Source organism: Taeniopygia guttata, chromosome 2 (assembly GCF_048771995.1).
Source record: "Taeniopygia guttata chromosome 2, bTaeGut7.mat, whole genome shotgun sequence".
Lineage (NCBI taxonomy): Eukaryota > Metazoa > Chordata > Aves > Passeriformes > Estrildidae > Taeniopygia > Taeniopygia guttata.
In genome coordinates this window covers 54,387,724-54,413,739 of record NC_133026.1, presented here as the reverse complement: position 1 = coordinate 54,413,739, position 26,016 = coordinate 54,387,724, and the positions used below count along the sequence as shown (strand labels likewise).

The 26,016-nt window shown below is 42.7% G+C and overlaps 1 protein-coding gene across 2 annotated transcripts in view; it reads right to left on the bottom strand.

The window, feature by feature from the left end:
• Positions 1-24,569, bottom strand: part of AMPH (amphiphysin) — a 117,340-nt gene extending 92,771 nt beyond the window's left edge. Inside the window, exon 1 of one of the 2 annotated variants that reach the window (XM_072924041.1) lies at positions 24,394-24,569. In XM_072924041.1, the coding sequence (XP_072780142.1) occupies positions 24,394-24,462 (69 nt within the window). In that variant the 5' untranslated portion in view covers positions 24,463-24,569. The remainder of the gene's footprint in view (positions 1-24,393) is intronic. The other variant, XM_002198924.7, reaches the window with a different exon arrangement.
• Positions 24,570-26,016: the final 1,447 nt, after the last annotated feature.

Below are 26,016 nucleotides of genomic sequence, written 5' to 3'. Positions count from 1 at the left end.
TTAGTGCTTTTCTCACTGTACATCTCTCACCACACAGTGGAACAACAAAGGTTTTGGGAAGGACAACGAAGATAACTCTAAAAGAAAAAGCGTCAGCATCAATCCAGCCCCAGTAACAATCAACATATTTGATTCTTAATAGAACCAAATAATAACTGCCTGATCTGGGAATTGCATTACAAATTGTGGCAAAAAGTTTAATGCAAGAATGGTTTTGCATTATTTTTCATTTCCTGCACCATTCCTTTCTTTTTTTTCCCCTCCTTTGAAGTAGATGCTATGAATGTAAGAATCAGAGCTTCAGGCTCTTTATCTGAACTTAGCAGACCTCAGAATGATCAAGGCACAATGCTTTCAAATCCTTGGTATCAATATACAGCTTCTCTTCTTCATTAACAACTTATGAAGCACTAATTGCTAGTTAATCACATGAAATGTTTATTAGCTGCGTGACAATCAAAACCCCGTTTCAGAGTGCACTTCTCTAACCCGCATCTGCAGCGGCCCCATCCCACGTGGTCACTGCGGCCGCCAGCAGCGCCCGGCCGAGGGGTCTGGGGCAGCCCAGCCGGCTGCTTCTCTTTGGCTGCTGACAGGAAGGCCAAGTCCTAGCCAGTCCTCGACCAGTTCTAGCCCCCAGCTGAGCTCCTAGCCCCCAGCTGAGCTCCAGGCACTGGAGAGTGCCAGTCGCATTTGCCGATGGGATTGCCGCTGCTGGTGGTCACCTGTGAAGGTCGCAATCTTGGAAGGGAGGGATACTCCACCATTTTAGTTTCTTTTCGTTCCCCTGATGTTTGGGAGATGTAAATTTAGCAGTTTTGAATCCAGCAATTATTTACTGCTATTTTTTTGCCTGCTGCTGTTTCTGCTGCTTAAAGTGTTAGTCTTTTCACTTATATCTACTGGGATTTTGTTTCCCCTTTTTGGTGGAAACAGATTGGTTTGAAACACAGGGGGAGAACTCACTGTAGAGTGTTTGTTCCCCTTGGACTCTCTTAAACCAAGACAACATCAGAATCCAAAGTTCTGAGGCAGCATGGAAGAGAGGGTACAAAAGACAGACTTGTGACTCAAATTTATATACTTTCAGATAACAGTTTTGCTTTCTAGGAATTTATGGAGGACGTGAGCCAACAGTCTAAAAATGTAAGCTTTTTCTCATCAGTGATGGATTATACTAAGCAGAATATATGGGCAGCTGTGTAATTCCACTCTGATGCACTTTAGCAAACCTAGAGATTCAGAAACATGGGGTCTCATCACCATAGCACAGCGGGTTCCCAGACACTGGTAAAGAGAGCTGGATACCACCATGCAATGCTGCAGAGCACACAGAAGATATCCCCAAATGGCCTGCTCTTCCAGTGCAGATGCTTTCTCCAAAGAAACCTAGAGATAAAATCACTGCTTTATCTTAATACTCACTGTATAATGTGTTAAGTGCCTTAGGAAAACCAATGCAATGCAATGCAATGCAATGCAATCCCAAGCAGGTATTAGGAACACATTCATGAAATAGCAGGCTTGGACTCAGTGTTTGGTAGACACATACCAGCAAGGACCACCTTGGGCATGTGAGGATATTGAAGAAAGACTGAGATGAAACCATCTGAATACAATTTTATAAATTGTATTTCCAGCCTACTAGAAATGTTTTGACACATACAGAACCCTGGATGTTTTTAAGGTTCTGGAAAGAAACTGATGACAAGGTGCCAGATAATTCAACTTTGGGATGCCAGGTGGAAAGAACATGCAAAATGAGGAGATGAGTTGTAAAGGTGATACTGTCCTCTTCTGTTTAACTCCACCAGCTGTAGTGTTTGTGTTTTACACCTGTGATTTCAGGCACAGGAGAACTACAGTGCTCCAGACAGAGCCATACTGCTCAGTCAGCATTCACTGGAGGCTCAGTGCTGATTCAGGGGTGCGTATCTGTACATTAAATACATCCCACCAATTGTTACTCGTCCTTGCTTTATATTGGAGTCTGAATATTTTTGTTTAAGAACATAAAGAAAATCCACATGAATCAAATCACTTAAGACCTGGTCATTTGAAGAGCGGCATACAAAATTCTTCAAACTAGTGGAAAAGGAAATAAGAAATATCCTTACAGATAGTTGTTTCAAGATTACAATATTTTATTCATATGAACTCTTTCAATTTCACTCACTTCCCTTTAACATTTGCAAGAAGGAGGAGAAAGTGATAAGTACTGTAAACTACAGTGAAAATTAGTACTTTCAATTATATTTCACTTCAGAAAATATATACACAGTAACATAAGACTCACAGTGTTTTTATACAAACCACTGCTCAAGGCATAGTTCTAGTTATGTTTACTATTTTCTGACTTCTATCATGGCACTTTTATTCAACTCCCTTTGCCATTCAGGAGGAGGTCAACAGGGTTACAGGAATGCTGGAAAAATATAAGTAACAGGGAGCTGTGAAATAAACCTCATTTGTAAGAGGCCTGATTTAGCAAGACCATACTGGGGTCAGCAAGCAAGCACACCTAGTCCTTAAGTAAGCTGGTACTGGGATAACGTGTTAGTTTAATGTCTAGAGCATGTTTTCTATTTACGATCACAGCCATTTAACAGCTTTCAACATGGGGTTATCAGCTGGATATGGTGGTCCCCCACAACCACATCACAGCAGTGTGCTTTAGTAGAGCAGCATAGATACGTCAGAGCAACATGAGACTCATTATGGGCATTGCATTTAGGATTTCATCACACACTTTTCTTCAGCTTATTCCATGTCTTTACTCCATGGTCTGTACAACAAAGACAGTATTCATTCAATAAATACCTCACTCCTCTGGCTGTGTCTATAGCTTAGGCATTTAGGTTCATCCTAAATTCTGTGTTTCTGATGCCCACACACTTCTCTCTGGGAATTAACACATTCACTGAAATTAAAATATGTTCCCTGGATTCAGACATCGTAATCAAAGCTTGAGAGCACAGCTGTGAGCAGCCAACACATTAAATCATTCCAGCCCTGGCAGAAGACAATAGTGCTCAATTCAATAAATAATTCATGCTCAAAATAAATAATTAAAGGATATATTGTGCTTTGAGACAGAGTCCTGTCCTTGGAGTAGCTCACAGATAAACCACCAAGCCTGGCATCCTCTGCAGCCTCCAAGGACTGTCAGAGCAGGGCAAGCTAATATCAGGCTTGAAGAAGTCCTTTTCTCCTCATTACTGGTGTGAAAGCTACAATCTCACCCACAGTCCAGACACTGCAAACAAACAGCCATTAGAAGTATCACACAGTTCTGTGAAAATGAAACCAAGTGCATGCTACCTGCAAACTACTGAGGCTGGTTGTAACTGAAGATTGGCACTTCCAGAAAACGACATCTTAAGGTTGGAAATTTCCATTTGGATCCTCCCACTCCCCCCCCCCCCCAATAGGATTGATGGCATTACTCAAGAGAGGAATAAAAACCACTCTTTTTTGAGCTGCCCTAGCCTTAAGGGTCTTGTGCCCACTCTTTCCCATCCCCAAATATTTTGAGGGTGGAGAAAAAACAGAAGATAAATATGACATGCCCAAGAAAAACCTGTTATATGCTATGTACTCTTTTATTTGATCAAAGGAACAAAAACATATATTGCATGCTCTTAATATTTCAAAATATTCCAGTAGTTTTAACAAATCCTTGAAACTTTTTCAAAGATTACGTATAGACATTTCATTTGCTAACATCCTGAAAGTGAAAGGATGCCACAGACTGCTTAATGCAGATCTCCAGATGTCCATGCTGGAGCAGAAGAGAGCTTTACCAGCAGATTTACAGTTGGTTCCATTTTAGCATTCAGTATTTTAACTGCATATTAAACACTAAAAAGAACAGAAATTGCAAAGTACATGCTGCTTGCAAAGTCAGTAAAAAAATATTAGGTAAAGAACATATGGAGATCTGTCATGTGCTTTAGAGTATCTGTTTGGTCTGGAAAATAAAGTAAATGAAAATAAAAGAAAAATAGAACCAAAAGCAAAATACACTGCAAAAGCATGAATATATTAGAAATCTAGACATGTAAATAGTTTAAAATCTATCAAGGTTTATTAAACATGATGCCATACTATCTGTCAAAAGGGAAAAGTGAAAGGGGAAGTACAAGCCTTCTAATGCCCTTGGCATGTGTCTGCTCTGGCATCAAGATCCTCTTAAAGACACACATATCGTGAGCCATAAAGTCTTTGTTCAGCCAAAGTCTTCAGTTTGCACTTAGCTTCAAACTCTTCTGACGTGAGCATAGATGGTTTTGGTTTTTTCTTAGTATTTTGATTTATTATTTCTAATTTGAAGCAAAGCACATCTTATTAAGGCTATGCTTGGGATCCCATATAAGAAACCAGACCAGTATGAATTTTTGCTGCCTCAGATTCATCCTGGATCATGGACTGGAGCCCTTCCTGAGAAGGGAGACTTTCCAGAGAAGACTTCTCTGTAAGAGACTACAGGTATATCAATAGCAGCTAGAGTGCTCTGTATGACAGTTTTAGGTAACACTCTCTCCTTAGACAGCTGAAGTTATATGCTATCCACTGCCATATTGTAAAATATAATCAGTCAAGTACCATGGCAACTGCATTAAATATTGTAAATGCCTTGTCAACAAAGAAGCCAATGAAGAGATGGCCCAGAGCCCACATGTGTTAGGATGAAAATAATGCAAGTAGTGGTAGCTACACATGAAAGATGGAAAAAAATGTTTCCAAAGTCTTTACTCAGATTTGACTTTGTGAATTACTCTGAAACAATTAATTTTTTTGTTTAAATGCCTACTTTTTACATTTCCTTTTTTTTTCACCTGATGCTTTTGGAATCAGAAACAGTGCTTGTCCCAGATAAGTGAACATCTTAGTCTATCGCTCAAGGCGGCATGATTCTTAGAAATCAGGTAGGCAGGTCATATGTATAATGATACATGCTATATTTACCTGTGTGATGCTTAAATAAATTTTCAACAAGACTCCACATGTCTGTGGAACTCTCCCAGGGCACAGAAGCTGCTGCAGCAAGAACATTATACTTAATGTAGGTAAAGTCACCAGCAGTCAGCCAGGTTTTCACCTGTGTAAGATAACCAGCATAAAGCCAATGAAGCCACCAGGCTGACATGAGCTTTCAGGATCTGAGAATATATCCCTGTATTTCCACTTCAGGTTGTACCATGGTACCTTCAAATTATTAATTTTGATATTTAACATACACAGGAAACATTTCCATAGCAGAAATCTAGCATCACAGCAGGTGAGGGCAAGATTTAAAGAAACAATCTTTCTGGGTCCAGAGTTCTCAGGAAGGAAAGTATGTGCTCCTGAGTTAAATACATCAATACAGCTTACACTTATCAATTAGCCATACAGTACATGTAGAAAAAAAATCAAGCCTAAAATTACTCCCACACAGTAAATGCTTCCAGGAAATTTCAAATAAAATATAAAATATCTCTAGCTCTCCATATAAAGTATGTCTGTGTGGAAAATAAGTGTATGTAGGAGAGCCTTCTCTCCCTGCCATGGGAAACAATAACATTTCCACCTGGTATATCATATGTGCAAGGATGTCACTTCTTGTTATTGGACTCTCCAGAAACCTTATGAGACCATACACATTGCGAAGTTGATAGGTGCTGCAGATACACTGAAGTAATTCCTAAGTTTTCTAAATGTCCTGGAGTGACTTTATGATGCTCGTATTGTTGTTTGCTCACAAATTTGGCCCTAAACCAGGACACTTAGTCAGTGTGCAAAGTGGGGTCCCAGTACTTACTGACCCACTCCATATGGTCCCTCTACTAATATGCCCTGCAGGCTGACTAATAGAGGTCTGAATCCTGACCTTCTCCACAGAGGCACTGCTACTGACTTGTCTCTCAATAGAAGTGTTCATGAAGCCATTAATAAAGAAGGACCAACTCAGGCCCTGATTAAGCAAAAGCTGTTATTGAGATTAATTGACATGTTAAAAAAAAAGCAAACAAAAAGCCCAACAAAAAACTCAATAGAAAATAAAAGAATAATAATTAAAAAAAAAAAAAAAGACAAACCCACAAAGAGAGATAGCTGAATTAATTTGTCTTGTCTCAAAATTATTCCAGAGAACTGGCATAGCTGAGCCAAAAGCTGGCAAAGGGGCAGCACAGATCCTGAATTTCATGTAGGCATTTTGGGGATCTTTCTCAGTAAGTCAGCCTGAAAACAAGGAATGTCAAAGAGGTACTGAGGTACCCAGTAACTTTTTCCCTCCTCCATATTTGTCTCTCTTTACTCTAAGTTCTTCCAACCAAGGAAAACTGCTGCTGCTCTCCACTGCTGAGGATTATGCCCTGAAAATCATGTGCTCCCTTGCAAGGACAAAGCTCAGAACTACAGTATAAACGTGGGTCAATGGCAACAGTTCCCTTTCAGTGTATGGAGTTCATGAGTTTGCACTGAGAGTATTGTTGCTTCCATTTCTGGGTTACCCAGTGAAAGAAAGACAGGAAAACTAGAAGGAAGCCAGCAGAAGACCACTGAAATGCTCAGTAGGCTGGAGCAGAGCACTGGGCATGGGAATGGAGCTGGGCTTCTCAGCCAGAAAAATACAAAAGATAAGGGAAGGAAAACTTGCTTTCTATTTTCAAATACCTAAGAGCCATTACAGAGAACAACCCAAGCCCTACTCAGAGACTCACAAGAGAAGGGAATAGAGCAAGGAAATTAATAGAAAAAAGGAAATTTTGAGCTAATATAAGGGGATAAAACAAATCACCATGAGATTGTGAAATATTGCAACAGACTCCTCAGAGAGGCTGGGCAACCTCCAACCTTGGAGATAGTGAAGACACAACTGGACACTGCCATTAGCAACCTACCCAAGCTTTGACATTGTCCCTGCTGAGTTGGAGGTGGATGAGTCACCACACCCTGATCTCATCCAACATACTTTATTTTACATACTACTCTGTTCTGAAATAAAGGATCACTTGCTTGTCTGAATTAAAATAAGAGGAAGAAGCAGGAATTGGAATGGGGCCTGTAAAATGATTGAGGAATGCACTGAGAAATGCTCATCAAGGGAAAAGGAGGAGAAACGAATTGATCTCATTTTTAAAAAGCACATGTAATGTCCTTTTATTTTGTAATATTAAAAATTCCAACATAACTTTTTTTTTTCCTCAAATATGAAAAAAACAGCCTGTTACACTGTCCTTTATTGAATATTGTGACATGCTGGGATGTTTTGTGGGTTTTCTATTGCTTTTAATTGAACAAATAAACATAAACTGTTTACATTTATCCTGGGGAAAAAAAAAAAAAAAAAAGGAGGGGAAGAAAGGCTGTCTTTTATGCTGGTAACTGTTTGGGTCTAGCCTACATATTGTACACATTCATCCACAACTCAAGGGAAGTGGAACAGATAAAATAAGGTGTTGATGTGCACTAGAAGGAAAGGGAGCAATCAAACTGCATGGCCATTCTCAATTAATGATTGGTACAAACAGGCAAGGAAAAATTAGTGAGATTAAAACCAGTGACAGACAGCCCTAGACTGATCTATTAAGACTGATCTATTAAATATCTTCTGTATTTGCACAAAGGTGGTTGTTGTAAGGGGAGCAAGAAAAAGGCTTGAACAAGTGAACCCCTGCAAAACATTGGCACAAGTCAGTGTCAGGCATCTCCCCTCAAGTGGATGCAGTAGTTTGCAGCTTTACTCAAATTTGCCGAAAGAGTTATAATTAGCTACAAAATTCAAAGTATCAGCAAATTAAAAGTATTGATTTATGCAGGCCATGGGTAGGTGAAACAGAGAAGGTCAAACAAGAAATTTTATGATCCCAGAATTGCTGCCAGCATTGCCAGGCAAACTCTCTCAAAGCAATGAGAAACCCCAGCTTACAACTGCTTAAGATGCCACAGCATCTTCTTACATCCTCAAAGTAAAAATTCCTCTTGACACTCTACTACACCTATAAGTGTGATTTTCACAAGTTGATTTTCAGAAAGCTATGCAATGAGCTACAATTTAAATCCAGGCCCATGCAGAGCCAGTACAGAGTGTGTATGTAGTATTACATCTTGTGTTAGCACAATGAACTGGATTATATTTAACCTGAAAAGCCTCACCCTGCTACAAATAAAACTGGCATGAGTAGAATCAGATCTTTAAAAGCAGTATGTTACTACTATAGCAATTTGATATCAAGTTCATCACAATTTGCAATAGGCATAAATCCTAAAATATTGTGATGGATGTAGTTGACATTTCTTAATATATGGATCTGATCCGAATTCTTTAAAAATAAACAGGTTTTGTATTGAAACAACTTAAAACATTAAAAAAGGAAAATAGAATAAATGGAGCCTTAGTAGAAAGCTGGTTGACACTGTTTTTTGCACATTTCTTCCTGCTATATGTAGATGGGAATAATCCACATAGTTCCATATATCCACAATGTCACTGATAGAGTAAAATACCTCTTAGTGTAAGTATGAATCACAAACACACATATCAATGAAGGATCATGCCCCAGATTTATCAAATACAAATAAACTACTGCCTTTTCTTTTGAGAGTGAGGAAGGAAAAGCTCTATTACTCCTATGTTTGTCAGAGACCAAAAGACCAGTCAGATTCCCAGATGAGAGTACAGGCATTTTCTCATGTCTCTGGTAAAATTAGCTACTGCAGATATTATGGACCAAGCAACAATACATACTCACATATCTAGGTTTAGAAAAAAAATGTTTTGAAATTATTATGCTCTTTAGTATAGCTCAGGTTTATATAGTAACATAAAGAGTAACTGGATTTGATATTCTACAACAGACATACTCTTCTGAAAAATATGACACACTAATTGTAAATCTTAACAATTTTGTCTTTTTTTCTAATACAGCTATAAAATATTTTATGTCAAACACATCAGTGTTGATTTTTATACATATTTGAACTATCAGTCCTCTCTTCTTTATTTTTTAGAATGTGTAAAGACACTAAGACACTTTCACTTTAATTTTAAACAGGTAGCCCCACTAAAAAGAAAATTCTCATATGGAGGCACTGGTCCTTGTTAACCATTCTGTCACTTTAGTCTTGTATCAGCAGTATCTTGTGGGTATCATACACAGGTTCTTCATTGTGTAATAAAGTGCTTTAAGGCTGAGTTCTTTAATTCTCATAGCATCAAACAGTTATCCAGCCATCTGTTTGGGTTCAATTTATATTAAATACGAATGTGCTTACTCTCCATATTGGTATAAAATTATGTGAAAGACTTTTTTTTATCATAGTACCTAAGTAATATGGAAAAGGTCATTGTAGAGGACGTGAAAAGTCTTAGTAAAATAAAACTTTAGATAGGGATTGTATTTTGCTGTGGGACGACCTACAAAGAAAAGTCTATGTGCGTCCCATCTAGGACAGAAAGAACCTCAAGCAAATGTGGTAAAAGCAGGGAACTTACCTAATGGCTTTTCACCTTAACCATATATTGCTTGTCTAACAGCTTCCCATTGCAACCAAGATCCCTTGGCAGAGCAGTGTTCCCAATGAGCAGTTAGTTTCCCAATGATTCCAGTTACTCCTCTCTTTCACCTCGAGGGATGCACAGTACTGACCATGTGTCAGTATCAAGTGTACGACTTTTATGTGTCCCTGATTTGTAATTGTTAGCAATGTTGTTGAGGAAGGAAATATTGTGCATCAAACTAGACTGGCCCTAAAGTCTTTGTGCACAAAGGCATTAGGGTAGAGATAAGAAAATTATGTGCTCTCAACAACTTACTTTGCTAATACCATAAGGACCAGACTAACTGTGGTCAGTGTGCAGATCTTGGTGAACACAAGTGTAACCCACTCTCCTGCAGTGCACAGAGATATACATGCTCAGGCATAGCACTTTCTATACTTTGTGGGACCTTCCACCAAATGAAAGCTTGGAGAGCCCCTGTTTCTCTAGGGGAGACACTGGATGGCGATAAGATCCAGACAACAGAGCATGCTTTCCCTGAGGAACCTAAATATATACTCCTTGTGTCTCCCCAGAGTCACGATTTCTAGATAACTGAAGGGTATAATGTGGAAACATTCCAAATCACAACTGAATAGGTGCCAGCAGCTCAGAAAGGCATGTTTGCGAATAAGGAACTGACTTACCAACAACTTGAAATTAAATGAGAAAGGCAGTGAGAACTGAGCTCTGTTGAAAGTCCTAGAGCTAAAAACCTTGGACAAAACTTATTCTATTTTTAACACTTCTATTAGTACAGCAAGTAATTATGGTGTGATTGGAAACATTCTGTTCACTGCTGGTATAGCTAAAGCTGGTTTAGATGTACACATAACCTGTTGGTATGTGCTGGTATACATATCTTAGGGAGGAAATGAGTTTGTGACACTTTTAGAAAGCCTTTCTCCAACCCTTTATTATTTTCACTTTTTTTTTTTTTTTTTTTTCACAAGACTTAACAAAAAAAGACACAGATCCATCATAATCCACCAGAGGTGGTCTTGGTTTTTTTTCATTCAACATGTAATGATAACACCTCCTCTGAAGAACTGAAAATATCCTATGCTTCAGAGTGAGAGAGGAGGAATAGCAAGTGCTTGGCATTTGAGACTGACTTCAAACTGCCTTCTTTTTTAGATACATTCAATGTGCAAAAAATTCCAAGATGCATTAATATGTAATAAAATTTGCTTAATTGGTGACTGCTTATATGTAAGTAAGGAATCTTTCTGTTCAAAAGAGTGTAAAAAATATCCTTCTTTGAGTCAGAGAAAGGAAAAGTCTGAGTCAGGTTGATATGACTACTTTGAACCCCACTAACACTTCTGATAACAGATGCCACTGAGCAATCCAACATCAGTATTAATCACATACTTCAAGGTAAGCCTTTGGTAGGATGGGCTACTGATGGGCATTAGCAAAACAATATTGGTGTAAGTACTTTGAGACAAACTGGAAATGGGATACTAGAGGGAAAAAGTATTTACTGCTCACAAAAAACAGAGCCTTCAGAGAAGTGACTCAGCAATCTCAATATTGCACAGTGCCTCTTTTAAATTATAATTTTTCATGGGGTATACTTTTTTTATTTCTTTTCCAGATAAACACTGCCTACAGAAAACAGCCCTCACTATAGAAACCAGCAGGCTCTGAGTTGAAATGCTGAGAAAAACACACTGTACTCAAGTTTGCATTCACCCTGCAGTCTGTAAACATGTGTTCTTGACCCAAAATATTTTTCAGTCCATATTTGAACCATATTTGATGGAGCTTGTTCCTCTCCATCTTCCTTCAGAAAGTGCCAAGTCATTACATTTGGTGGAGTGACTTGTTTAGGAGTTAAGATGCCATTCAAATGGCATGTGTGTGTTTGCCATCTAAGGGTTGCCTGAATTTCTTCCTGATTTGCTTCTCAGCTTGGCTGTCAAATCAATGTAGATTCTCAGCCAGCTTCTGAATTACTGTTTATTTTTTACCCTACTATGAAACTTTGCATAAGAGATGCTGGCACTACGCTTACAACAACTGTGTTCTTGGATTGATACTACAGGAAAACATGATGCCAGGGTGGTGGCTAAGACTAAAACCCTGTTCAGCTCTGTAAAATATCAGTTAAGTTCATTTTCGCTGAAACAGGCTTTTCAGAGCCTGGAAACACAAATCTGATATGAGGGATTTTTTTTTTAAGTACAAGAATAGGGAGCAGGAGTAAGCTGAAAAGCCCTGGGATATAAACAGCACCTTGACTTCACTGAATCTGGAGTGACAGCACTGCTGGGCTTAACCCTAAGGCTACAAGTTGGGTGAAATTCCTATGAACTCAGCTGGAGCTACTGATAAAAACAAAGCTTATGAATGTAGCCCACTGCAGCTCCTTCAGGCTGCATATTTGCATTTCTCAGAGTGCCTGTCTAATTACTGTCTTAATTACTCAGTAGCTTGGCTCTCCATTTCACCTTCCCTGTCTTTTAGGTTTTCTCCAGATACTCTGCACTGCCTGTGTGAGGTGCTGTCACTATTCCCAGCTTTGCCCCCACACAGGGAGGACCTTCCTCAGCCCTGCAGACCCTAAGGGAAAATAGTCCTGTTCCAGCAGTACCATCTGTCTCTCCTCTCACACACAACAGGAGACAAATAAAACAAAATGAACATTCAGAATTCTTTCACAGCCTACAATGTTTGGAGGCTGAGTACTGATTTTTAAACAATCTGAAGTGTGCAAGTGGGTTCACCTGTCAAGTGAACTCACAAGTGATCCAAGAAGTCAAATAATTTTCTAAATGTCTTTGCTGGTTATGTCTACAACGTGTTTGCTTGAGATGTACAAGAAAAAGGGAAAGAGCAGGCAGTAAGGAAAGGATGACAGAAGAAGAGAAAGAGAGAGAGAGAGATAAGGAAGGAAAAGGGAAGTTTAACAAACACGAAGATACAACTTTCCTGATACTAACTCTGCCTGCACATTTTGGCTGAGAATTAAACAGAACCATATTTAGAGATGTACTAGCAATAAAATCACATTTTGGAAGTTTGCAAGACTGTCACATTATAAGGAGTATATTCATTTCTTTACTAATCAATCCAGAAGCCATTTAAGACTAGAGAAGGAGGTCTGTGCTATTTGTTAAAATCAAAGACATTTCCTTGCACTGTTGGATTTCCACATTTCTTTAAATCCAAATTCCGTATTTCCAACTCGTATCACATCTTTGCTGCTTGTTTTTGGCCTTCAGCTAACCATGGACATTAACCTTACTCTGTTGTGCTTGTTTTCCAGTCACTGCTTCACACAGTATGAATCCACTCCTTTACCATTTCCTGAATGTGTCCTCCAGTGACCATGCTGTGGTAGCAGCAGTCAACCAGCAAAGGCCTGTCTTCAGTTACTACTGCACACTTTTTTCCCCATGAGTTTCTCTCCTGAGCAAGATAAACCATGGGAACACCTGCCCTAAGCCTGCCCCAGACCAATCTGCCTCTAGACTGAACTATGCTCTTGTGCCTCTCTTCAGGCCTCAGTGTACCTATGAACTTTTGCTTTCCTCTGTGTTCTGCCTTTCAGCCTCTGTCTCCCCTGTGATAAGAATTTTGTTAGTACAGATTTGAAAAACATGAGGCAATCAATTAAATTATTTCCCTTCTGATGACCCTCATTAACCACTCCTTATGATTTTTATAGGACAAAAATTTGTCCTATAGTTAACATTACTGGCAACATTATTCTGAAAAAAATATTTCATAATCTCCAGATCCACTTCAGCAATGTCTCTTCTGTACTTAAAACATTCATTCAAACTGCAGAGGGTGGCTTTATCAGTGTGAAAAGATAACACCCACAAAAGCTAACATGGATTTAGGTTACAATAGCAAGTTGAACAACAGGAAGCCTACTTTAAATATAAGCAACAGCATCCACACAGAGATCTGTGCAGGTTTAAAAGGAATATAACATTTTAATTTATTCCTCTGCACGTCCTACATGCAAATAAGTCCTTAAATCTTTTCCTGGATCTAAAAACTAATACATGCATTTTATGTGAAAAATCAGGGTCATTTTTCAGAACTCAAAGACCGATCATTCTCCACAGGAAACAGACTGCCTACATTTAATCAAGCTGCTTCTCTGTATTCAGTGTTTCATCTCCTTCTACTTCATGCTAAATATGTATTAACCCCTGTACATGTGGGTCCTTTAACTGGGCTTTGGTGAGCCATAAAGCATGAATCATCAGTATAAATAACTGTTCTCATGGCATTACAGACCACCACCTACCTCTGCTACATACTGCTAACCTCCTATCCTTCTGTAAAGACACAACTAAATGCTTACTATTAATCACAATCTAGAAAGAAAATTCAGCTTATCTGTGTTCTTTAGCACATTTTATTTTCTCAAACCTCTACTTCATTAAAAATAAAACATCGGCCTCACTCCTAGCATGATCCTCAATTTATCCTGGGAAAAGCAGGATAGTCAGTGTCTTTCAAGCATGTGCAGGCTCATGTGTACGTATTCTCCTCTTTCACATCATAGATAAAGAGGATAGACTGCAGTAGTCTGTAGCATTAGCTTCTGTATCAGTACAAACAACAGATTTAGCAATATTGTGAGTACAAAGAAGTGGGGTTAGAAAGTGAGAAAGCTGGGACTTCAAGGGAGCATCAAAGGAATTAATCTGCTACAGAAACAGGGAGAACAAAGCAGAGGATCTTATCTGGGGGTAAGTAAGAGCTTTTTGTCAGAAAAGATGTGATAAGAAAAAGAAGGCACAACAATAAATAGTAGTAGCAGGGCACTGGGAGTTTGAGTCCAGAGCCTTGAAATGTGGTACAGTCCCTGACTTTTTTGTGACCTTGCCCACTGGAAGGCCTCTAAGCATTCCCACTACCCTATCAACATTCTGAGAAATTGTCTGCACAGAATTTGACCAACTAAGTGCTTGTCCACACCATTATCCACTTGTAATTGGTTTTGTCCCCAATTCTGCAGAATCTCACACGTGCTAATGCCCTACAGATAATGAGAATAATTATTGAGACAACAGAAATAAAGGCAGAGCCACCAGGAAGAGGAACAGGGTACTCCTGCTTAGCTTTCTCACAGTACGAGCAGAAATGTGCTCCATGTGTCTTTATGGCAGCCTAGGTTTTACCATGCCCTCTTAAACAGATTAATAAACTCCAGTTAGCAGAGACTCAAGATGACCAAACACGACACAGTTGCTTTCCCGAGTTGGTCGTTGGTTTATCATTCTGGCGACTACTGACTAACTAGCTACTCATTAAGTCTGGAATAAATGATTTTGTGTTTGAGAACAGCAAATATTCAGTGTCACACAGCACTGATGCTGATGCCACACAACATTTAGGGAAGAGTGACCCAGCACTTGAAATACTCTGGATTGGAGGCTCCTAGCAGCTGAGTTTGCAGCAGAGCTCAATGAACTAAACCAAACAACAGCTCCCTAGAGAAAACACCCTCTGTACTGAAGCAGCACAGCCACCTTCTTCTACTCCCTTCTCCCCACACACTCAAGTCCCTGAGGCGAGTGAGAGTACTGGGATAGCAGGCAGTGACTGCTGCCTCATCAAGGTTTGGGCGAGGGGGGTGAATTCCCCTATGTATATTTTAGGCAAATGAAAAATCCCCCTGCCATCTTCAGGTGAGTTCAGGGAGCTATAATCCTATTCATATAGGCAATTGTAAAAAATGTGTTGAAGGGAATTTTTCACCCTTTATTTGTGTTTTCTCCCAAGGTCAGTATGCTGTCCATCATCCCACACTGGCTTGACCAGCTCTTTAGAGAGGCTCCCCACAGCCCTGACAGGTGTGTTGCAGGAAAGGTGAGCACAGGCATGCTGGTCCCCCCTCCATGTTCACCCCCACCTTACACCTAGCCTGCTTTTCTCTGCCATTTATCTCCACTGAAATATCCTGCTATGACAGATGCTGGACAGCTTTCTTCACTGTTCCTCCTAGCCAGTGTGTAAAACTTGGGCCACTGAGGTGAAAAGCAACTTGTATTCTCCTTTCTTGCCCTCATCTACTGCTTTCACACCCTTTGGAGAATACTTGAACGTGAAGATAGAAAAATATCATCTGCATAGTTCAGACCATACTAACCACATGAGAAATTACTGACTTGTTATTGGTTTTGTTTATAAACTCAGAAATTAAGAATTAGCTCTTCAGAGGTGGAGTTGCCTCATCATTGTGCGTGTTTGTGTCAGCAGGGCCCCAAATGTCAAGGCCTATTATAATACTGTAATGACTTAATTTATATTATATCATAATAAATTTTATAATATCTGTGTGGCCAACATTTTAAATCATTAGACAGTAGTTTGCTGTTATGAACCTGAGGCCGCTAGAACCATGTCATCACACTGCAAGCAGGTCAGCACAGCTATAATAGATGTAACACGCCTTTCACAATTATATTCTTCCACATACTTGTCTCCTGCCTCAGAGCAGACATTATTAGTTACAGAACAGAACTTGTACAGAACCACAAAATTCCCTTCCAGAAGAAAGTTTACTGCTTCCTTCACAGAATCTCCCCCTTTACATCCCTTGTAATGCCTCCAAAGTTCCCATAAACTGAAGTGCGTACTGGTTTAAGTTTCAGATGAAACCACATATATTACTGACTTAGAAGTTAAACATCAAAAACACATTAGCTTGATTTTCAGAAGCTACAAAGAAATGCCCAGGAACAAACTTTACTGAAACTGAGTTTTGGAAATGTGACAGCACCAGCTGGGTTTATTATGAGAGGGTGTCAAACCCTGAAGAGACCTCTTGAGGAGGTGGTCAATGAACCCATGTCTGTGAGTGTTGAAAGGCATTTGGCCAGTGCTCTTAAAGCCATGCTTTCACTTTTGGTCAGCCCTGAAGTGGTCAGGTAGGGGGACTGGATCATTATTGTAGGTGTGTTTAAATTAAACTATTTTATTCTACTCAAATCCATCTTCTCCTACCTGCTCCTTTCCCTACTAGTACACACTGGGGAAATCTCTGAAGACCATTCTTCCCAGCCCTGCACTAGCAGAAGGCACTGAACACCCATAACCATCTCCCAGCCTAGGTCCTGGCTCTGTCACCTTGTGGAAAGGAGGTGTGTATCTTCTGAGAGGGGTCAGGGCTTTGGATCATCTCAAGATAAAGTGACCATCTGCACAAATTTGCCAAAGGCAAGTGTCATGTGGGTTTTTTTTAAATCCATCAGTGTTTTCAACTGCGACAGGTTTTCACGGGCTGGCAAACCACCACATCACTGACAGCAGCGAGGCTCAGAGATCAAACCTTCAGTCTGGTGCAGGATGTGCTTCTCATCTAAATGGCTGCAAACGTCTTAAGAGATGAGCAATATACCTGTTGATCGTCTGGTGGAGTGTTTTTCCTCACTTGATACTCGTTTTTAGAATTGTCTGAGCTGTTTCCCTTGCAAAAACATGCTAAAACACAAGAGCCTGAGGACAGCAGCACTCCCTCACAGGGAAAGTCCATCTGGCCCAATATTCTGTCTCCAAAGTGTCCAACACCAGTGTCTGAAGAAGAACACGGGAGCACTGAAGTTCAGTCCTGACGGGGTCCTGGTGGTGCTCACAGGTCTCAGTGGCTGGGACTGACCTGCCCTGGGACCCCCAGCCCCACCACCTCCTGCCAAGGGCCCAGGGGACATGGCCCAGCCCAGCCTGGGACCTCTGTCCCTGCCTGAGCCCTGCTGTGGGTGTGCCCATCTCTGCCCCTGTCTCCTGGGTGGGCCTGGGACCTGCACTGCAGAGCTGCTCTGGGGTGGAGCCCTCAGACCTGGGTCAGACCTTGCCATGCAGAGCTCTGGGTTTAACAGGGCCTGACTGCTCTGTCCTGCACTCACCGTGAGTCAAATGCTGGTGAGACAGTTATTTGTCTCACAAATCAGGGGGTTTTGAGGTCCAAAAAACACATTCAAGGACACATAACACACAGGTTATGACTGGATATTACAGCATTATTTCATTTTTTATTTTTCTCCATCTGTTTCAGAACTGATAATCAGAAGCACTAACACAACACGCATGTGTAGCCAGGAGCAGGCTGATGCATTTCTTACTGGAAAATACATCCTTTGTAATCTGGAAAAGGCAAATGACAGAGCTACAGAAAGGAGCACCAGGCATATAGGTCAGAAGAAAAGATGTGTGGTACCATGAGGTATTTTCCAAAGTATGACACATATCAATGATGAGCACAATCTTGCCTTCCAAAACTTGCTTCATTGCTGTTCTTCCCAGCCAGGGCAGGGATACACGAAAAGCGCTCTCGTGCCTACCCTGTGCTTGTGCCACAGGCAGGAAAATTGAAAAGTGTCAGGTCTGGATGGGGAAGCAAGCCTGGAACCCTTCCAAGCACATGCTGTTTTGAACAAGCACGAATCCCATGGGAAATGGAGCCATGGGAAGAGCAGAGCTCAGCCCCACTCCAGGTTTACAATGGGCAAGAGAGCCAGAGAGAGCCAGGACACAAGTGATGCCTTGGAGGTGTGAGGGCAGCAGGCAAGAATGGAGTCACAGGAGCCCAGAGGAGCCCTGACAGGGGCTGTTCCCAGTGCTACAGGAGGACAAGAAGCAACCCCCAGGCCACCCTTGGGACCCACCCTGGGAGTCTGGAAAGCTTCTTGCCCACAGCTGCAGGGTATGACAGACCATCTTCATGGGGCATGAGCAGCAGGCAGCAACCCAGCCAAAAGGGACTGAAGGAGCCCTGAACAGTGGTCGTGCTCAGTGCTGCAGAAGAATGCAACCCCATCTCTTCCTCCTTCTCCCCATGAAGCAGTGCCAATCTGATCCAAGGGAAAATTCCCTCCTGATGCCATTGCTGGTAGCTAGCTATTTCCTAAGCATGTGAGCAAGGCCTCACTCCTCATCCCACAATCTGGTCATGCCCTCCAGGATATGCCTAAACCCTATTCTCCCTCAACCTGAAGCCATCTCGGGACTTCCAAGAGTGGCTAGATGTCCTCAGCCTGATCAATCTGCGAGTCAAGAATCCTGGCAAGGCACTAGTGGATGTTACAAAGCCCTAGGACTCCTGACAACCTCTCTGCATGCCAGTTCTTACAGCCTGTGGAGCCCCTGGCTCCACAAGGGACTGAGGACAGAGCTGTGCAGAGCACCTCAAGAAGGTGTTCACTTGAACTTACAAGTGCCATCCAGCTGAAGAGGCCAGACAGCTTCAGGCACCTACAGGGCTTGGTGGTTCTTCTCCTCTGCAGGGCTTGCATCTGTTCCTCAAAGGCTGAGTGCCCCTGGCAGCTGGCCTTGCCTCTAATTTTCTGCCCCTAACCTCCTCCAAGTCATTCCACTGTCTCCTCAAGGGCTCCCTTTTGGATGTTTGTGGGCTGGCTCCAGGCCAGCTTTGACAGCATGACATGGGAGGATGCTCCCTTTTATTCTGCCCCTCCAAGGCACTGCTGCACTGCAGGGTGATGACACTGTGAAACATGATGATGTCCCCTGTGCACAGCCTTGCCTGTCACAGACCAGCCATCACCCCTCCATCCAGCATTCTTTGGACAAAGGCCACCCATAAGAGCTGTCTCCTCTCTGTGATGGAACTAATATCCATGTTGTTACCTTGGGTTGTCCAATTCTCAGAGGACAATGACTGCAGGAACACCAACCTTCCACTTATGGACACTGAAATTGAAAGGGACCAATTGTTATCAGCTGAATGTTAGTAAATCCATTGGGCTGATGGGATTCACCCCAGAGTACTGTATGCAACTGTAGCAGACATTACAACACGACCACTCTCAACCATCTACAAAAGGTCTTAGCAGGCCCCACCAACTAAAAATTAGGCCAAGTTACACCAGTTTCCAAGAAAGGCAAGAGAGAAGACCAAGGAAACTACAGACATGTTAATCTAACCTCAATACCTGAAAAAAAATATGGAGAAAGTCACACTGGATTTTATCAAAAGACATTCGAAAAATCAGACAGAGTCATCAGACACAGACAACATGGGTTCACAAAGGCAAAGTCCTGTTTAATTTAATAACCTTCTACAATAAGGTCACCTGCCTGGATGAAGTGAAGACACTGGATTTAAACTTCCAGTTTTAATGGGGTTTAGAAAGGCTTTTGCTACTGTCCCTCAAAGCCTCCATCCAGATAAGTTTTCCAACAGTGGGATGAGCAGGTATGCAGTGCACTGGGTGAAGAATTGGTTGAAGAGCAGGGCTCAAATTATTGCAGTAAACAAGACATCTGGCTGGTGACCAGTTACCAGTGGTGCTCCTCCGGGCTCAGGTCTAGAGGCAGCTCTGTTCAGTCTCTTTATCAATGATCTGGAGGCTGCAGTTGAATGCACAGATAGTCAGGTGATGACACCAAACTGGGAAGTGGTGCTGACTCTCCCATGGGACAAGAGGGATCTGGACAGACTGGAGCTTTGGGCGATCACCAACAGCATGAAACTGAACAAAACCAACCAAATGCTGGATTCTGCACCTGGATGGAGTAATCTCAGACACAAGTCTGAACTGGGAGAGGAGTGGCTGGAGAGCAGCCCTGCAGAAAGGGGGAGTGCTGGTTGGATGATGTGAAAGAGTGGTCAATTATTATTTCCATATAACTCTCAGATTAACACTTCTAATGCAAGACCGAGATCTACCCAATACAAGATTTTGCAGTTACTTAGCTTTTGTTATATAAACAGTGACTAGAGACACACACTACCTACACTGTACAAGTAAAATTTCTCCTAGACTGTGGCAGCACATTTCTCTCTCAGGATTTTTCATAGAGGTGCACAGAGAGACAGAAAGAGAAAACAATTTCTATTTCTGCTCCTTGTTTTTCTCACCTGGAATGTGTTCGGAGGAATTGTTTACCTGGAGTGATTGCTTGATTGGATTCTGGTGAAGGATTGTTTGAGCCTGATGGCAAATCAGATCCACCTGTGTCTGGACTCTCGCGAGAGGGTTATGAGTTGTATTAGAGATATAGTTAGAACAAGCAGGCTTGTAGTTTTTAGTATCTTCCTTTATATAGTATATTAATGTATTTTAGCATGATTATAATAAAAAAATCATTCAGCCTTCTGAATTGAGTCAGACATCTTCATCTCTTTCCATCGGGTTTGCCTGCATTTACAACACCTAGTCATCAATAAACTGAAGATAATGGTGGCATTATTAGAAAAATAGTTTACATAAATGAATCCCAGAATCACAGAATAAACTGAGTTCAAAGAGACCCACAAGCATCTAGTCCAGTTCTCAGGTCTGCACAGGACCATCCCCAAGAGTCACACCATGTGCCCAAGAGCATTGTCCAAATACTTCTTGAACTCTGTTAGGCTTGGTGCTGTGACTGCCTCCCTGCAGAGCCTGCTCCAGTGCCCAACCACCACAGTCTGGGGAAGAACCTTTTTCTAATATCCAATCTACACCTCCCCTGACAAACTTCAGACCATTCCATCAGGTCGTGTCACTGGTCACCATAAGAAAAAAGATCAGTGTCTGCCCTTCTCCCTCTCATGAATAAGTTGTAGACTACTATCAGATCTCTCTTCAGTCTCTTCTCCATGCTGGAGAGACCAAGTGACCTTAGCCACTCCTCATACTTGAGGCTTCCCCTCAAGGCCCTTCATGACCTTTGTTAACTCTCTTTTATGGTGCACTCTAATAGTTTAATATCTTTCTTATATTGTGGCACCCAAAACTGCACACAGGACTCAAGGTGAGGCTGCAGCAGAGCAGTGCGGAGGGGACAGTATTCTCCCTTGCCCGTCTGTGATGCTGAGCCTGATGTACCCAGGACACACTTGACTATCCTGGCTGCCAGAACACTGCTGACTCACATTCCACTTCCTGTCCCAGGTCCCTTTCCTCTGGGCTGCTTTCCAGCTTCTTGTCCCCAGTCTGTCCATACATCCAGGGTTGTCTCTCCCAGGTGCAAAATCTCTCCCAGGTGCACTTTCTCTTGCTGAACTTCATATGGTGGGTGATTGCCCAACTCTCTTCAGGGCCTCTCTGCCTTCAAGGGAGTCAGCAACTCCTCCCAGTTTTCTATCATCTGCAAACTTACTTGGTATCCCTTAGAGTCCTGCATCCAAGTAATTTGTGAAGATGTTGAATATCACTGGGGTGAGGATGAAGCCATGAGGAACCTCACTAGTGACAGCTCGCCAGTCTGCCACCCCACTGACTGTAACCCTTTGATAGCAACCTGTTGGACACTGCACAATGAGCACACAACCTGTGCTCACCCATTGCACAATGTGTTTATCCAGCTGTGGGCTGGACAATTTTATCCAGCAGGATCCTGTGAGAATCAGTATCAAAAGCTTTACTGAAATCCAAAATGAAAGTCTATGTTTTAGAGCCACTCCATGTTTTTAATACATATGTTCCATCAATAAATAATAGAAAGCAATGCAAAAATGCTTTATAAAAACATTGAACTGTAAGAACACATTCGGTAAACTGAAGGTGCACGAATCCAATATCAGCATCAAGATAAAAACAACTCAATGTATTTAAAATCTCTTTAAGCCAGTGTGATATTACACACCTCTCACAATGCCATCCTATTCACACCAAATCATAGATTTTCAACTCCTAGACAAAATTTACTTGTTTTTATCAAGTACCCAAAACAAACAAAACTCAATCATTCCCATCTTGGGCCTGTTTTGCACTTTTTTTTTTTGTTGTTGGTTTTGTTTTGAGTAAAGTTTCAGGAAAAATAATGAAGAATTTTATGTTGTATAGACATATACTAACTCAAAGCTAACCAGAAATGTAGACATGAAAGACTACACATGCATAGCTCATGCAATAACAACACATAGGCCAGGAAGGAGGAAGCAAGTATACAGAGGTAACATGGTACTGTGATCTACTCTGTGTCAGACCACTGGTACTATGACTGTGTAAGGCCACTAACATCTTGTAAGTAACCCTGTAGACCACTGACATAAGAAATTACCACCACAGATACTATAAGGAAGCCAAAATTTCCAGATGCCTGACTGATAACACGAAAATCAATCCAGAAAAATTTCCCCCTTATTAGCATAGTTGATCAACAAAGTGGAGGTAGAGCAGACCATCTGTCAGAGCTCAACAGTATCTTTGATTTGCACCCAAGAGACTCAAGGCACCTGTCCTGGGGCTGGTGCTTGAACAGTATTTGAGAAGTATGGGGAATCTCAGGTATGCACATTAAGGTGTTCTCTCTAGTATGCCCACACATTTCTGTGAGCAGGACCCCCACACTGGAACAGACACAGCTTGAAGCAGTACACGTGATTCCGACTCGCACCAGTGCTTTTCCAGATGGTTAATCATAACCATACTGACAAAGACACAAGGAAACAAACAGTATTTTTAGGCTTCCACTCCAACTATGAACTCAAGTCAACTCACACCATAAAGTCATCAGATTTCTTCAAACTATTAAAGAGGATTTACATGTTTTACCTGAAAAAAGTTGCAGTCCACATCTGCAAGAATGGAAATGCATCATGACTTTGGTGTTGAAAAGTCTAGTACTTTATAACCTGGTGAGCTAGACAGGAGTGTTTGAAAGGGAAAATTAACGACTAGTCTGTGACAGCCTCAACTATTAGATTCATAAATAATAACACAATTATGTATAAGACATATTACTAGTTGCATTTTTTTCTGCCGCTGGAGCTCCACAGAATTCAATGCGTGGCCAAAAGGAAAGTGCAGTTTTATAGGCAGTGAAGTATAAGAAATATGCTCACAAAATAATCTTTCTCAATTTGCAAAAGCCCTATTCCCTAAGATGCATAACAATTCAGGATATATGTTAGAGGGGCATAAAGGTTTTATTAACCCTCAAAAGAGATGACTTGCAACACGTACTGCCAACCATGTCTGCAAAATTCATGCTGGCAACAGCTTTATTGTAAACTGTACTAACAGCAGGCACAGCTGCTGCATATAGTCACACACAAATGCTTTTCTGTTGGGCCTTGTATCTGTATCTATGACCCTGTTTTGAGGCACCCAACAGCTACACAGGAGCTATTTGTGTGGAACATTTATACCTATCAGCTTTCACTAATGAAGATGAACAAAACAAACAGCGGCCCATAAGGCCCTCATCTTTAGTCAGAACTCCTGCAAATTCTCCCCCACTTCACCCGTCGTTCATTTCCAGGCCACGATACCGCTAGAATCGGTACTGGCTTTCCTAAGCAGCATAAGCTGTGAGCTGCAGAACATTTGGACCAGCCTCATGACATCCCAAGAAGCTCCCCAAAACCGCAGCAGCCGCTGAGGAAGGCGCGGGCTGCGCCAGCCCCCGGCCCCCGCGGGCTCCTGTCATCACCCGCAGCGGTGTCTGTCACGCCGCGGCTGCAGCAAGGCGGATCGCCGCAGCCGGGGATGAGCCGGAGCGGATATTAAAGGAAAGGCAATCCTCTTAGCAGGGCTGGCGGCGGGGGTGAGGCGAGGCGAGGCGAGGCGAACGGAGCCCGCGTTCCCCGCTGGGCCGGGGCAGCAAGGCGCCCAGGCCGGGTGCGGAGCGGTGCCATCCCCGCGGGCACCCCGCGCAGCCCAAGGGCGAGGGAGCGGCGCCGCCCGGGGCCTGCGGCAGGTGCCGCCGGCAGCTCCCGGGGCTGGCGTCCCGCGGGGAGCGGGCGGCGGGCCCGGGCGGCGCGGGGAAACGGGGCAGTTACGTAAGAGCGCCGCCGCCCCGGGCCCCGGGCAGTGAGAGGGGACGCTGCCGCGGCGGGGCTGGCGGCGAGCGGAGCCGCATCCTCCGGCGCACCCTGCGCACCGCCGCCGCCGCGCTCCTCTTCCCCCTCCGCCCCTTCCCAGCAGGTCCCCCGCGCCGCAGCGCACCTTCTCCTGGGCGCGGTTGAGGCGTTTCTGGACGTTTTTGGCGAAGATGCCGGTCTTCATGTCGGCCATGGCTGGTGGCGGGGATTGGGAGGGTGGGGAGAGAAGGCGGCCGAGGCAGAGCCCGGCAGCTACGAGCGGCAGCGGCGATGTAGGAATGGAGGGATGGAGAGGAGGAGGAGGAAGAGGAGGAGGAGGGCTTTAAAGACACAGCAGGGAGAGGCGTGGCCACCGCCGCCGCCTCAGGTGAGCCGTGGCCCCCCGCCTTCGTCCGTCCCCGGGCCCCGGGGAGGCGGCTGTCAGGACCCCGGATAGCGGTGTCATCTGGAGATGAGGCAATTCCTCTAGATAATAAAACACATCAGGAGAGATAATGGGCATGATGATTTCTACAAGCACAGCTGATGGCTGCGTCCACTTCTGGCACAAGCCTACTTGTACAGCCGGAGAACTTTAGGCAGCTACTTACTACCCTAGAGGTTTCCACCAAGTCGGAGTCACTCCCAGGTCCAAGCTCCTTTAACACTTTTCACTGGTTTGGTGGCTGCAGCATCACGTGCAGTAGATGGGTACTATGGTTGAAGGACCTGCATCCCCCAGCTCGGCCTGGACTGGGCTTCCTGGTGCAGCCATCATCTCTTCTGGGCTTACGACAGCCATCAGCTCTTCTGGGGTTACCACAGCCATCATCTCTTCTGGGCTTACCACAGCCATCAGCTCTTCTGGGGTTACCATGCCCGTGTTGTTGAATGTGCTACACTCGACTTGCCATTCTCCTGCTCTTGACATCCTCCTCCCGTCCATTTCTCACTCCTGTCTCAGTGTAGCAACCAGCAGCAGTAAACTGGTTCCAGGCTGGTTTTGTGGTTTTGATCTTATTTCTGAAATTACAACTTCTAATCAAAATTGAAGGGCAGTCATAACAAAAATCTCTGTCCTCCCCTAACACTCAAGCCCCCCAAAATCTTCTAGGGATCATGCAGCACCAGTCACTCAAGGTTGGCAAAGTCATTCTTCCTAGATACCAAGCCCCAAATTCACTCCTGGCATTTATTTCTGTTATTTGGCCAATTGTGGAGTTCCCTGATATGGAGAGTAGAAATCCAGCAGCAAACATAGCAAAGCAAGACAAAGCAAAACACTGGAACTCAACTCTCTTAGCCTGAGCCTGTATCCTTCCAGGATACAGGAAGGGAACTGTCCTATTATCATAATACTTTTCACTGATTTTTCAAAACACAGGTCAGAAGGTCTTCTACCTGCCAAAATGAAATGTCTCATACCTTTCATAAGTCCAGCTGTGTTTCCTGAGACTATGTATTTCTGACATCTGCTCAGACCCACATGTGCCTGACACATCTTCCTGTACTTCCATCAAGAAGTTGATTTAACATGCCAATTGCAGCAGTAGTAATGTTTAGTAAGAGTAGGTACTTACTTAATTCTCATGTAAATATTATTTAGAAAGAAAAAGTAATCACACAAAAAACCCCAAACCCAAAACTAATGCAGAAAACCAAAGAAAACATATCACAGCAACCAAAGAAATTATTTTGTCTAAAAGATTACAGTAGTGTCTTACAATGGTGTTAAACTGGTGAAAGATCAAAACAAAATCTCAGTGTG